The 15,328-nt window shown below is 36.4% G+C and overlaps 1 protein-coding gene across 3 annotated transcripts in view; it reads left to right on the top strand.

The window, feature by feature from the left end:
• Nucleotides 1–15,328, top strand: part of EFL1 (elongation factor like GTPase 1) — an 83,548-nt gene that overhangs the window by 26,204 nt on the left and 42,016 nt on the right. For all 3 annotated transcript variants that reach the window (XM_087743866.1, XM_087743868.1, XM_087743867.1), the window contains exon 15: nucleotides 147–282. In XM_087743866.1, coding sequence (XP_087599992.1) covers nucleotides 147–282 — 136 coding nt within the window. The remainder of the gene's footprint in view (nucleotides 1–146; nucleotides 283–15,328) is intronic.

The following is a 15,328-nucleotide window of genomic DNA, read 5'->3' on the forward strand; positions in this document are numbered from 1 at the left end:
TATGTTGGTTTTTAATATCTAACTTTTGAAATGAAAATGCTTTAGAATGTATTTCTTAGCTTTGGAATGCAAGGAGGTTTTGAGGAAGAAGTTTTTGTCAGTACTAAGTGATAAATATCCAACACTGGTTGTTTCACTCTGTGTAGCTGTCATCCCAGTGTTCTGCTACAAATGATCTGCCATTAGTTCCTCATATGACTTGCTGTACACTGGAGAATCTCTACTTGCTTATGGGAAGAGAACTTGAAGATCTTGAAGAAGTACCTGCAGGAAATGTTCTGGGTAAGATGTAACTTGTATTTAATTTCCTAGAGCTTGAATCCTTGTATCATCCAAAATACACTGAAATTGTTTTGATGTGATTAATAATAAGAAAACTCAAATAAATCTATCAATGTTTTTAGGTATGTTGTGTATGCAAAAAATGAAGGCACTCTTAATTAAACTGTGATTTCTGTGAACTTTGAATTGTGAAGAGGGAAAAGATGCATGAATAGGAGAAAACTAGGGATTACATTAGCCTGTTATCTTCAGGTTGGAGTATTGCCAGATAATCATCACTGCCTGGAATTGCCAAAGGAAGCAGTAAGGTCTCATACTTCATAAATTGCAAGGATTATTTATAATATTTTCCCAACAGTGGAAATTCTGTAATATGACTTCTCTAGTGATGCGGATAATTGTAGTTTTATTTATGGGTCTGCTTGAACTATGGTGCTAAAAATTATTTCTTTTATGGCTGTGGCAAATTTTGTACTTTCTCCATGGACACAGTTCTAAGTGATAAGTCATCCTAATCATTGAGTTATGCTCTTTTTGCTTTGCTCTAGAGTATGAATGACATTCTTTGCTGGTTTTGTCCTTCATTTGTCTTTTTTTAATATCAAAATCAGTGTTTAGAATTTCGAAAGTGTAAACTTTAAAAATTATTTGGTTCTTTATTTTTTTCATTTTGCAAATGAAAATGTACAAACTACAGCAAAGTATAAGAGGTTTTTTTATGTCTATTGTCTGATTTTTAGAAATTTATAGTAAATATATAATAAATTAAAAATAGGTGTACTCTGTCAGGGTCGGATTTTGTTAATCTAGGCAGTTAACCATGCTGGTCACTTTTAGCATGGGCCTGGTGTTCAGAACATAAGCAGCTAATGAGTTTTTTTTGGAAGCTTAATATTTTAAAATTCTGAATTATACCGTACTCTAGTCTGATGCCCAAGTTGACCATTTTCCGTATCAAAATCTATATTAAGTATACGGTCTGTTTACAAAAAATGATTGAGAGTTTTGAAAAAAAAAAACCAAACCCACCACCCCAAAACACTCTGCAGTGAAAGTGAAAAGAGATATTGTCTTTGTGCTTGCCAAATAATAAATACTCCTGGAGCTGTGTCCTGCAGAGAAAAATATATTGTGAGAATTATATTGTCTTTAATGTTAAGAGTTTGACCAAATTTCAAGAAAGGTTTTTGTAACCAACTAATTCTACCAAAAAGTTGTAAGTAGTCTCTATTGCTGAAGACTACTCTTCAGTGAGGTCTAGCTTTTCCATAAAGAACAGCATATTAATTGAGTAATACGAAAGTTCTAAATGGTGACACAAAAGTTGTCATATTCAGAAGAATTTTTTAGAATTTTAAGATCAGAATTAACAGTCAGAGCTCTTAGCCAGACTATGTTTGGTGTTTCATCTTACCAGATCATTGTCTAGTCTCTTTATATATTGACAAAACAGGTTTCCATTTTTACCTACAACATACAAGCTCAAGTATATATATATTTTTTTTTAATCTGATGTCATGTTAAAGAATTTTTAAAACTAAAAGCCCTAAGTACCTTCTTGTTCATTTGTTTCTCCCATTTCCCTGTAAAGCTGCATTGTTAATTTACATAAATTCAATAAACACCTTTACTGATTTGATAATGATTTACCACACTCAGGAGAAAATGCAATACATTTATATGAAAGGAATCTGTAACAATGGTGGTGCAAGAGTTTTATTATTCCAGTTAGTAACAATGATTTCTGTTTCAAAGGCCATTTATCTTCCAGCTTTAAAGCATCCAGCAGTGATTTCTCTCCAGCCATATAAGGAAATTGCTTGTAGATTATCTAGTAAATTAAGGAAGCTTTTCTGAAAGCTCTGTAGTTTTACTCTGTATAATTAAATTATTGCCATAAGGAATACACAGTTAATCATGACTGCCTATTTCCACTTTAAAACTCGTGGTATAGGGTTTTTTTCAGATTTTTTTTCTTCAGAGTTTGGGGTATTTTTTGCTATTATTTATAGGTTTTTTTCTTACAAGGAAGAATCTGCTTGGTCCTAGGGAGCAGCCTTTTTCTTTATACTGGCTTATGCTAAGGTTTAATGATAAAAGACATGGCTTGATACATGGGTTGTTTTACTGAAGATGGAAAGATTTCATCCCTTGTTCCTTGTGTTCAATTAATATTTCCTTAAAATACTAATCTCCTTTTAAATGCTAGAAATCTGAGAAAATATTCTAAGAGGAAAAGGTAATGAAGCATACTGTATTTGAACTACAAAGCTGTCACACAAACAGAATTCAAGAACGTCCAGCTGAAAAGCAATACTATGTCCCTGTCTAATATGCATAGCCATTCTGGCAAGCTTCAGAAAGTTATTTTCTGGTATTATTCTGAGTTCCTGGAAGTTAGGAGAGACAGACTGCTTTGCATTAGTTAATTTGTGTTGCAAGTTTGCAACTCAAATGTTTTGTCAAAAGTATTTGTCAAAAAGCTTTAAGCAGTATGTCATTTTCAAGTAATGGCAAACACAAAATACTGCCTTCTTCAACATAGCGGTTCATAATTCACAATTTCTCTTCTTTATAATCTCTGTGATACTATACATTTTTTGCAGTCCTTGAGTAGGAGGTGAAATATGATTTAAAATGAATGAAAAAGTTCTTGGGGGACCAAGGATAATAAAGTCTTTGTAATAAATCTTCTTTTAAAAATCATTTGTCAGAATAGTCTATGAAAAGAGTAAAATTCTTGTCTCTGACAAAAACACCTGGTTTGTATAATTTAGAAGCACTATTGATTTCTCCACTCAAAGAACTAAAAAAGAGTATGTGAACAAAATGCCTTCTGAGGAGAGAGTACTCTCTTATTTTTCACTTTTTTTTCCCCCTGCACTTCTGTTTGTTAGAGGTCCTGTGCCAGCAGACAGGAAATATACTTGGTAACTGGTACTACTGGGTTCTACTGTGTACTACTTTGAATGAACAGAGACCTTGCGGGAGGAGAATCTAGTTACTGGAGCAGCAGATAAAGTTATACTAGATTAGGTATGTGCCCTCGGGTTCCAAATGGCACTTGAATTTAGTTGAAACTGCTGAATGAAAACATGATAGTCGTTGGCATGGGCCGTGAAAAGGTATCTTGAGGTTTAATTTGGAAAAATGTTGAAGTACTGATCCAAAAATAAATCACATGTCTCGATGCACTGTTTCAGGAATGGCTTATTTTTCTGTATCATGTCACTGGCCTTTTGCATGGTACGCAGTTGCCGAATTGCAACTTCCCTGTGGTCATCAGGTCTGAGAGTCCTGGGAGTGAGACCCTTGTTGTGCAAATGGTGCGCCTACTTGTCCTTGCTGCAGCGCTAGCCTTCTCTGTGTCGCTCTGTCCTGTCTTAAGGGCCATATGAACTTCCGTACCGGCTTCGCTTGTCTTGCAGTTGGGCTGATGCCTTATTATCTTAACAGAAACAGTGTTACCTGTTTTGTAAATTCTAACTAGGTATATCAAAATCGTGCTTAAATTCCAAATATGGAAGTACTCTGTGCTTGCAAACACTAAATGTGACAATTATGTATGTCACCTAAATCTGTATCTCAAAATCAGTTGAGATCTTCCTATTCCAAGACATCTCGGGCACGTATTGTGCTCACCTTTTGAAAACGACCTGAATATCCATTGGAAAGAAAATGTTGTATCATAGACCTTGGATGCAAGTCTATGTGCTGTTTTGAAAATATTGTCCTTCTGTGTCTTTAAGGAGAGAAACAGTACTTGAATATTAAATTCCAAAGACTGCTTGAGTGATGTATCGTTGCATGTTCTGAGTGACACTATAATTAAAACTGACCTCTGTTTGCATAATCTAGTGCTATGCAAATAGCAAGCCACTGTAATTGCCTCACTCTTTATTTGTCCTTCTTTGCTATGAGAAAAACATATCAGAGAAAGGAACTTGATACAGACAATCATCTGGCTATCCAGATGTGTTTAGCTTCTTTAGTTTACTGAGCATTACAGAAGCTTAGGTTCTTGCTGGGACGCTCCCTCTTGTTGTACAGGGACCATCTGTGGTACTGGAGGTCCCTGCTGCCATGCAAGCGTCCTCTCCAGATGCGTTCTGTTTGTCAGGAAGTGAAGCCCTGGCTGTAGCGTGAAATCCATCCATCTCTGGTTTAGTTACCACAGCTCTTCTTACTAGTGCTTCATTTCTCTTGTAAAAAGGAGAACTATAAATGATCCAGCCATGAAGCGTTACTGTGTGCCAAGTAGTGTTAGGTATTGTTTAACAAACTGTAGAGACTGATAACGCAAGTACACAAATAGAAAAATTAACGCTAACATAAACAATTTTTCTTTTCAATTTTTTTTGTTGATGAAAGGTGTGGGGAATCAGTATTTATTATGTCATTTCATGAATGAAAAAATGTTGCTTCTTTACCAGGAGGGAAAACAATAACTTAAATTGAAACAGTGTTAAAAGTTCCACAACGGACATTATTACAGGCAGGTTTTAAATTATTTTGGTTATGTTTCTCTGTTAAGAATATTTCATCTAAATCAAGACTACCTCTGTCACACCAGTAAGTGTTCTGAAGCATTAATACGTCTGTATTTTGGGGAATGCAAGAGGAAGTGGGGACAGTTGATTTGCTTGTTCCTGTGCAAGAATCTCTGTCTCTTTATATATACGTTTATCTATCTATCTATTTATTTATTTATTTAAACTGGGCAAAGGAAAAGTACGAACAGGAAAAGCGTCATTTCGCAACACTTGTTCTGGTATTTTTGTGGTTAAAGATGATAAAAAAACTTTGTGGGTGATCCCCAAAGTGACAAAGGAAAAATCAGAAGTCAATATGTGAGGAAAAAGTAATTTGGGCTCATAAGTAAAGATTGAGCAAGTGCACGCCCTCCAGATACGTGTAATAGCTTCCTTTTTACACCCCCTTTTTGTTATTTTTCTTGTTGCTGTCCTGTAGTTGAAGGCAAAATGCCTTTTTTGTTCCATGCGAAAAAGAGGGGTTTTAGTAATGAAAACAGTTGTTGGAGGTAGTGTAAAAATTTATTTTAAATAGGCAAACAGAAGTAGTGGTTTTCTGTGATGATATCATGCATAGATGAAAGGGCTAGGATTCCCATACTGGGTATTGATTCTTATTTCTAAGTAATTTAAGCAAACGCGCTGATGTAAAAACCAAGGAACATGTTTCTGAAAACACTGGTTTAGGTACTTGTATAAGTACGAGCATGTTTAGGTACTTGTATAAGTGAATAATGTGTTTTTTTTTTAAACTTGGCTCAGTGTCATGTTTTTCTGAATAAATAATTGAAGGATCATCAAGTGAGATAAATTTTTACAATTAACAAAAATATATCAAGGCACGTTGTGCATGCACGCTCATGCATGTGCACACACATAAGTTCAGAATAACATGCATCTTAAAATTGACATGTATACTGCTTTTTATCCACAAGTACCACAACAATAGTCTTGTGTTTGCTAGCATACAAAACCCAGATTTTTCTTGGAGCTGCCTATATGACTATTTAAGTGCTCTTTGTGTTTTGTTGAATGCTGTTAAAAGCAAAGCTTTTCCCATACCACTAGATTTGTAGTGCTTTAGTGTAATGCTCATAGGAGGCTAGATGATTTCCTGAATGTTTTCAAATGCAGTTAGCTATATGAATATCAAGTGTTCTACCAAATTAAGAGCATTTGTTTCTTTAACTTACCAAATGATGTTGTTAAAAGCAGGAATTGGGAAGTCACTCCTGGTGCCAGCTCACTATGAACTGACTTCCTACACGACAGACTGCTGTGTGCCTTGGTTTTTCCATTTCGAAAATGCTTGTTTTCCCATACAATGTTCTTTCATGTTTTAATTATTTATAAAGCACTTATAGGATTCTTGACATGTAAACAATATGACATGGGAAATGTAGGTGATTATGGATTCATACTTCTGGATTTGTTTGTACCGTTCTGAAGTTAGGTGCCATACAGCTGCAGCTAGCGTGAAGAGCTGGTATGAAGTAGTATAGCTAACCTCATTACAAGGTGTCTAACAAGCATTTTATTCCTTTAGGACTTCATCGAACAATTTAGGAGCTTTTAATAAGCAGCCTCTGTTAAGAGCAAAGAGCAGCTGCAAGCAGCGATGCCATTTTAAAGGCCCAGAATGGCTTTCTAGGACTGATGCCAACTAGCAAGCATTACCACCTTCTGTGAAAGCCCTAGGAACAGTCCTGCTGTTGCACCAGCCTTTTATTTCTGTGCAAACATTTGGTGGGCTGATTTCACTCTCTGAATCAGTAATGTGATTATTTAAAAAAAAAAAAAAAAAAAAATAGCCAGCTTGAAGTGATTCCAGCTGCACGGGCTGTCTCATCTCAGCATACTGTGATCAGTGAACACAGGAGGGCAGTCTTTCTCAAGAATGTTACTGAAATTAGCTGAAAATAGTGAATGAAACAAAGAAAACTCATACCTTTGTCTTCAATTTTGCAATACTTACGATTTTTATCGCTAACTGCCATCTTATAACCCCAATAAAGTAACCTTGCATTTTTAACAAGTTTATAGTAATCCAGCATTTTTCAGGAAGAGGTATGTAATTGAATGGATTTTATCGAATGACATTTTCTCTCTGAACTGTTGAGTTTACCTGACATCATTGTATCTATATTAATTTCCTGCCCGATTAATGTTTTATGAATAGTTAAATTGTTGAAAAAATTAAATATCTTCAAGTTGTTTCTTTGAGCTAAAGACATAGTAGTTAATCTGTTGTTTGGCCTCTTTCAGTGCTGGCAAGTGAAACCATTTTCTTACCTCTATTTTTGTTGTAGTGGACTTAGTCCCTTTGCAGTTACTGCTCTTTGCTGTGTGTGGTTCCAACAAGCAGGCTGAGTAATGTCTGTTGCTTATTGGGCAATGTAACATAACATGGTGTGCAGCTAATGAACTCCGATCAAATGAAATGAGAAGTATATTTTGCTGATCATCTGATAAGTTTCCTTCACTCTGTTTGCCTTATCATTTCTGCTGTTTTATTTGTGATTCCGTTTCAGGGGATTTGACTTGACAAACTTTATTGCAAAAGAAATAAGTGATTCATTACCTTGTTTTCAAATCAATATTGATATATCACTGGAGAGGAAAAAATATGACATGTCTTAGGTCAGAGGTGTAGCACTGACATGTCTTTATTGACCCAGATTTTGGGATTTCTGGGGAAGAATACTTTTGATGGTTAATAGTTTCCTTATAAAGCCTTTTTAGGTTCGGTGGTTTTTTAATTTATATTGAAGAATTTAAATTGCTTTTTGAATAGCTGTATATTTTTTCTGTTTTTCTGACTGTAGCTTCTTAAGACTATAAACGGAAATCGTAAGTGTAGTAATTCTTTCTGAAGAAAACCACTTCTACATTCCCTAGTGCTTCTGGAATGTTCTCTGCTCTAATTTTTAGGAGTTACTGTGAGATCTTAAAAATGTGTTTAGTCTTCCCACTGCAATACAAGGGGTTTTTTATCATATTTAAAAATTGAGCTGTATAAGATTATTTAAATTAAAGTCATAATACATTCATCTAGGCAAAAATGCCTTTAAGTTTGCTCTTGATGGCTGTTGGATTATAATGTCAAAAAATTCAAATAATTAAGTTTTTGAGGAAAGGACAGAATGCAATGAAACATTCTGTATTAGTTTTAAAGCAACTTTTAGTTATTATAATCTGTAAAATCTGAGCTTTCATGTAAATGAAAATTAGATTTCTAAATAATCTTCCAAACGTGAGGCAAGTGCTCCTGATTCTTTGGGGTTTGTATGCAGACAGATACTTGCTGATGCTTGAGGTTTCTCAAATAGTACCAGAAGGAAAACTGCCCAGACTTGTCGGTGTTCGTTGCTGCTACTTATATGCCTGTGGGCAGCAGTGGGACTAACAAGAATCAAGACAATTTCATACCATTGCTGCTTGAAGAAGCTCACAGCACAGCAGCAGGCACATGCTCTGCAGCTACTTAATAGAAAAGATTTAGAAATAGACTGGAAAGAGGGCTTGAGGTGCAGGCAGTCGTCTCTGTTTATCACCCCTGTGTTTGCTTCAGAAAGAAGTGATTTTTGGCCTTGGGACTTCAAATTTATTAGATGCCTGTTATTACACTAATATACATTGATCAGAATTCAGGGCCAGTGTTAAAGGAGACGGACTCCTTTCCCTTGTGTAAGGGTGGAGAAGTGACTTATGTAGTCATTGCTTCTGGGCAGATGTTACTCAGCCTTTCAAGAGCTAACTGTTTGTAGGTTTAGGTCCCAGATACTAGCTGGCTTACCTCTGAAATTTCCAAATCTTCTGTGTGAGTACTTGGTTGGGTGTGATTTTTCAAGTCTCTTTAAAATGAGAGGATAGGGATTTTCCCCAGTATTTTGCAGTTACTTTCTTTAGTCAGCATCAGTGTATTATTTTTAGCCTCTCCCTCTATGAAACTGAATATGTCCATGTATAAATAAAGGAAGAACAGTTATCTGCAGAAATAGCTGTATTTATTGCTCTGCTAATGAACCTCTTATTTTTTCCAATACTGTAAGAGAACAAGAGTGTTAAAGTAGTTAGTATCACCAATGTAAAATGGTAATAGAAGTCTTAAGGTGAAGTTTTGGGATCATTGGTTGAGCTCACATCTGTAATGTTGCATTTGGGATTTTTTCCAGCATATTGAGATACATCACTGATGATTTTGGGAAATTACCTCATGTTTTCATTTGAAGAGTCTGAAAACTATACCCTCCCTCAATCTGCTTATAAAAATTACTTGGAGCATGCTTTTGTGTTTGGTGTTTTGTATTTTTTTTTTTAAACCGGTTTCCTCTAAAACTAGAATGTCAGTATTGTTTAGTAGGGGGCACTTCATAGTACAGCTGTGTGCTCTCTCCTTTCTTATGATGTGATTCTAACGGGAAATATCTAACTTGCCTTGATTGGTTGAAAATCTCTAAAGAGACTTTAGTATCCTTTACTAAATGAGGATCTGTGATAGATGAACCAAAGTGACTTAAGTTTTGTACTCAAACTTGTCAGAATTCCATTTCTAAGAATACCCTGCTTGTTAGTGCCACTATGAAATATTGTACGAAGAAGTGGGAAACATTGGTTCAGGGTTGAACTTGGACACTGGGGCACGAGAGTAAATGGCTGAGAGGTTCAGCAAGCATGCCTAATTTGAGGAATTAGTGTTTAAGGTTCAGTTTTCAACAGAGGTGTAAATTACCTGATTTAACAAGGATCTGTATTTAGACTATATAATTGAACCTTTTATCCCTCTCTACAAAATGGTATTAGGCTAGTTTTCCTACTTCTGAATTAAACACGCTGGAGAATTCCCTTTGCAGAAGTAGTTTGCGGTAGAACTCAAACTTTCAGAAAGCTGTTTTAAAGGAACACTTCCTTTGTTTAATATGGCCATGGGTTTTCTAAAATTCAAACTGAGAACATGCAGTGTCATTTCAGGAATAGGTACAAAATAATTGCTTAAGCACAAATGAGTTTGAAAATATATGCCTTATGACATGTAAATTCATGTATAGCAATTCAGACATAAAAAAGACACCATAAATCAAATCTGTTTAGGAATGTGTGCAATTACCAATGCAGAAAAGAAGTTTTATTCTTAAAGGATTTTAAATCTTGCAATGTTCATTATGGAAAATACATCTCTCATGCTGCTGTGGTGGTGTACTTGAATCAGATAGTGACATTTTTGAAAACAAGTGCATACTTTTAAACAGCTGGCTATTCCTTTACTGTTCTGGTCGGATCAAGTTCAATTTCTATCGGATGAATTAAGCTTTTCAGCTTCATCATAAAGGTACTCAATTCATGCACTAAAAGGTGGCTGTAAAATGTAGATATTTATCACAGTATCAAGTCATAGTATACTTCAGGGCAGATAGCTAAATAAAAATGTGACTGGAATATTGTCTCATAGGTATCATTTAGGCTAGACTTTTACTTACGTGTGGAATTGCAAAGGCATTGAAGGGTGTAAATACTTAGATTACATCGTGAAGCTATCTGTTTGGATAATCTTTGTTTTCTGTGTCTTAGAGATACGTTTTAGATGTGTGTGCATCTCTATTCCTAACATAGCTTCTCTCTTGCCAGGCCTCATGTACAGTGCTGCTTTATCCTTTTGTGGTCTCAATCAGGACAGTGTGCTTTTCCTAACACATCCTTAAATAACACAAACTACCTGCCTAGATAATGGTATTAATGATACAAAATATTTTCACTTCTGATGTTTATCAGTGCTGAAATATACCATGTGTAACTTGGGGGGAAGAAACTTGGATCGAGAAATTACAGTTTAGTTGTCTCAAAATGTTATCCTCTCTGGGCCCCGTAGGGGGCAGTGAATGAGTGGTGGATAAAAGTAGTTTTTCTAGGCAGTGTAGGTTTTGTTGGTTAAATCTGGTTTGTCACTATTTTTGCATAGTTCTCGACTTCTGAGTAATTTCTCTTAAATCTTACCTTTTTCAGCTTTAGTACAGCAGGAAGTTGTTCTCTGTATACGTGGTTTTTAGCCATAGAAAATTTATGATTCTCTTGAATTTGTAATGTTCTCTATTTCTGTATAATCTCTTTTCCAAGGTTGTGCAAAATTGAAACTCCTTTACATGGCTCTGATTGAATAAGGTTTTTTTCCATCTTTATACTTTAGACAAATATCCTGTGAACAAAACAGTTCTGAAGAAAAAAAAAACGGTGGTTTTCTTTGTTTTTCACTGAGTTTCGGTTTCTTGTGGCGTGCACAACTGTCTGATAAGGATTATATTTTAAGTTGAATATGAAAATGATCTCAATATTCAGAGCATCTGAATTTATGATGATGATGATTCCTTGACAAATTAGGGTAGTTAGAGAATTGTCATGTAATTTTCCATATGTTTCTTTACTAGAAATGGAAATAGGGACCGGGTAACTTGTTTTATCCTTTAAATTGTTTTCTTATTCCCATTTAATGTGAAGCCAGAGGGCACTGTTTTTCATACAATACAAAAATGTGTAGCTATTTCAATTTTGGGTAAAGGTCTCACATGGATTCACAGCACTGTCAGTATAGTGAAAACTTTGGGTTATGGCTTTTAATGTGCATTTCTTCATGCAAAAAAAACTACAAATGTTTTGACTCTAAATTAAATTAATCTCAAGGAGTATTCTGAAAGTCAAAAATCTGCAATCAGTGTGGTGCCTACTTATTATCTCAACTCAGAAATAATGTATGGGTTTCAGAGGCAGTGTAGTGTTAAGTAAAGGCACTGTCATGAAAACATCTTGTTTAGCTTCCTTTTTTTTTTTTTTTTTCCTTTGATACTTCCTTTGTCCTGAGAAAAGCTACTGTTTTATATGAAAAAGAGATGGGGAAAATTCTCCTCTCTGAATGTTTCTTTAACTTTCATGGCTACACTAATTGCCTTCTGCACAGAGTAGTAGCCAGGCTGTAGAAATTAGGCTGGACCTCCCTCAGCTGTGTTTGGAGTGTTAGCATGGCTCTGAAGGCTTTCTCCCCTAAGCTCCCCACCCCAAATCTTAGTGTTAACCTCCTGTTTTCTCTTTGGATTCCACCCTCTCTCTTCCTTTCCATCTATTACTCTACCTCAGCTTTTTATTTTGATTACCTTAGTTATCCTACGTCAATAAAATAAGACTATATGAGAATATTTTAATTAACCACAACCTAAACAAATGCAAAAGCTCTTCTCCTAACTGGCATTGTTTATGCAATATAAACCACTAATCCATAAGGACAATTTATTTGAATGTGTTTTAAATTCCTGCTGGAGCACTTCCTAATCTTAGCCAGGCCTCCTGTGTAAGGGAGAGAGGAGCAGGATGCACGCTTTCACACCCGCATGTGAAGAAGTGTTTGTCTTATTGTGTAATAGGCCTAGTGCCTGTAATATACAGCATTCTTGCAATAAATACCAACTGTGGTTGTGAAATGCCTCTACTTCTACATTTGAACCAGCCACAAAAGCCTTTTATTACTTTGTATATTTCTCTTTTGCCTCCATTGTCTGTTGTTAGCCAAATTTCTTCAAGAAGTTCAGAAAAAGCAAGGAGGGGGTTGCAGTGAGGGCATGGGAGTCTGAGCGAGGAAGACCAGGTTGGAATTAATTCTGCACACAACCCCACTGAACACGAACACGGTTGCAGAGTATCAAAATCCTGCGTAACAAAGTCAAGAGGTTCGTTAATAAAGGCTATGTTTTAGTGAGTTATTTTCTAAATATTTTCCTGAGATTTTGATGTTGTTTCATGCTTCACGTTAAATGGCAAAAGTGTTGTGAGGGTTGTTTGGCCTGTATCGGGGTGTGAGTCATGAAGTTGGCTTTGTCTGGCTTGTGAACTGTGGGGGGGAGTTAAGCCAGCGCTATATTTAGGAGTATCAACTGATGTCCAACTGTGGGGCACTGCTAAACAACAGTGTTAAAGGGGCCGCACTGGATAGTTTAGGCTCAAAGTTTAGATTGTTTGTAGTGGTTTATCATTTAGTAAATAATTGGAAAAGCTGATATTTACTAGAAATACTCTTCTGCAGAGATTGCAAGCCAAGCAGTGTGAGTTTCAACTCCATTTGTACATATCTAGTAATAGCTATTCTAATTTCATTGTTAGGACTGTATGAATTGAAAATCGCAAGCATAGTTAAAACTTCTAGTTTCATCCTACAGGTTTCAGAACCTGAATTTCTAAGAATTTGTTATTTATAAAGAAATGTTTAATTCCAGTTATACATAGAAAAGGGCAATGTGTTTGAGGGGCTGCTACCATTGAGTTTTTGTCTTAAGATGCAGAACAGCTGCTGACTTGACTTGATTGTATTTTGAAATTTTGGCATTGATACATGGAACCAAATTTAGGTACCTTTTTGCATCTAATTAAGACTAAAAGAAATATGGTTCTTTTCTAACCTTTCTTGTTCCCTACTACCTAATTCTTTCCCGCGAGGTCTGTTATGTATTTGGGTAAAATTCAAGCCAGTGATTTTAAAAAAGGAAAGGCTCCATTTTCCAAGGCTGCTCTTCTGTCATAACTGTCATGGACTCTAGCTGGTGTTTTTTGTGAGGTTTTGCGTTTGGTAGCCTTCCTCTGTGCGGGCATGTTTTGGTAGATAATTCACCTAATTTGGTAGTGAGCATTTTATATTGCCATATTTGTTTCTGGGCCTGTTTGTGTAAAGACAGTGAGATCGCAACAGGAAAATTGCAATGAATTTAAGGCCTCCAGCTGAGATACGAGTGAAAGCTTTTCCTTACAGAATGGAGAGATTTCTGTCATCCTAAGGAATTTGAAGCGGGCAGGTTTTTCAGAGGCACTTGGTGTTGGTTTAAGCACACTATTGTTGACTTGAATGTAGGCAGACTTGAGCCAAGACAAGGTACTGATGGGGAAATAGAAAAAACACACTTGGAATGTACAAATTATACAGTTGTTCAAGTTAATGTATGGGGGGTAAGTCAGTTTATCTGTAACTGTCATTTTAAGCTTCATTGGCTAAAGTATCGTCAGTGCCAACTTTGATGGAAGTCTGTTTCGGTGACTAATTGGATTTCTGAAATATAGTATTGAGCAATAAATATTCATTTGAATACTTGGTGTTCTCCAGGTGCCATATGTTAAGATTTGTACAAGTCATGCTTTATGCAGTATTAAAGGATTGGGTCAACCATTGTGAGTTGTGTGACTGTGAACCCATTAATCTAAATGAAAATGCAAACCTGCTGGTAATTCTTGTTACATCAGTTATTGCACTTACACGTTGGCAAAGACATTCAAACTGATTCCCCCCCCCCTCTTTAGTCTGCTGGAGCTGTTGAGGACAAGGAAGTCGAAAGCACACGTGATGAATTCTAAAGCCAGCCTACATGGTTCATTGATGCAAAGAGCTGCGTGTTGAGAAGCTTTCAAAGTGGGACCTAAAATCTATGGAATCCTGATGGTTACGTTTTTCAGAGCTTTTCCACAAAAGAGTAATTGTTCTGTGACATGTTCAAAAAGCAAGTTCTCTGAGCAGTGCTACTAACAAAGCCTGAATTCCTGTGGACTGGTGTCCTTAAAATCCTCAGCTTCCCTCTAAGCTACGCCTATCCTGCCGTTGTGCGTGTCCCAGTTGGCCAGCCAGGATGCGCACGCTGGTCGCCAGGCAGCTGCTTCCAAGCGGGATATATAATGATTGTGTTTTGCCTGCTCTTTTTTCAGTGAGCTCACCAATTTTGGTCTCCCTTCAGTACTTAGCCATTGATTTTTACATAACTTGTGGAAACGTAATTATATCTGAACCCTCTCCTCTCTCTCACTGGTAAACTTAGTGGAAGTTGACAACATGTTTAAAAGTTGTTGAGGGGAGACTGTGTGATTACAGGAATTGCGTTTACTTTGGAAATGAGACTAAAAACATACTCCATTTTTAACAGATTCTTTTGTGTACATAATCCCATCAGGAAGTATGACATACTGTGCTGGAAGCGTTGCTTCTCAACCAAAAAAAGGCATTTAAGTAATCGGCCATTTTTAGCAGAAATGCTTTTCATTTTTAGTAGAAAAGGTTCATCTCCCTAGAACTCTTCCAAAGCGTTTAAAGCTGATACCTAGCAGTGGCAAATGGCCACGTTTCTTTTGTTCAGAAAAACAGCTGACGTTCTGTGTTTTAAGGTTTTGCTTTGTCTTGAAGCAGCAGCAGGCGAGTCACTGCTGTTGCTTGTGGGTGATACACGATACCGCATCTGTGGGCTCCTCTGTGTAGTCAGCAGAATGTTAGCCAGACTGATCTGGTTTCTGAGGGGGCAGTGGTGGGGCATGGAGACAAATTAACCTGTTTCAGGACCGTGAGGTGTTAGCTCCACTTTCTATATGGATAGGAGGGGAAAAAGGTCTCTTAACTAGTTTTGTAAGATGCTGATTGTTAAACCTACACTTCTGGTCGGCTTCGTCATGCTATAGGAGTTTCACTGTGATTAATATGTTGATTTGCTTTTTCTTGGCCAACATGT

Source organism: Nipponia nippon, unplaced genomic scaffold (assembly GCF_047370975.1).
Source record: "Nipponia nippon isolate SJK-2023a ecotype South Korea unplaced genomic scaffold, ASM4737097v1 scaffold_9, whole genome shotgun sequence".
In the NCBI taxonomy this organism is placed as follows: domain Eukaryota; kingdom Metazoa; phylum Chordata; class Aves; order Pelecaniformes; family Threskiornithidae; genus Nipponia; species Nipponia nippon.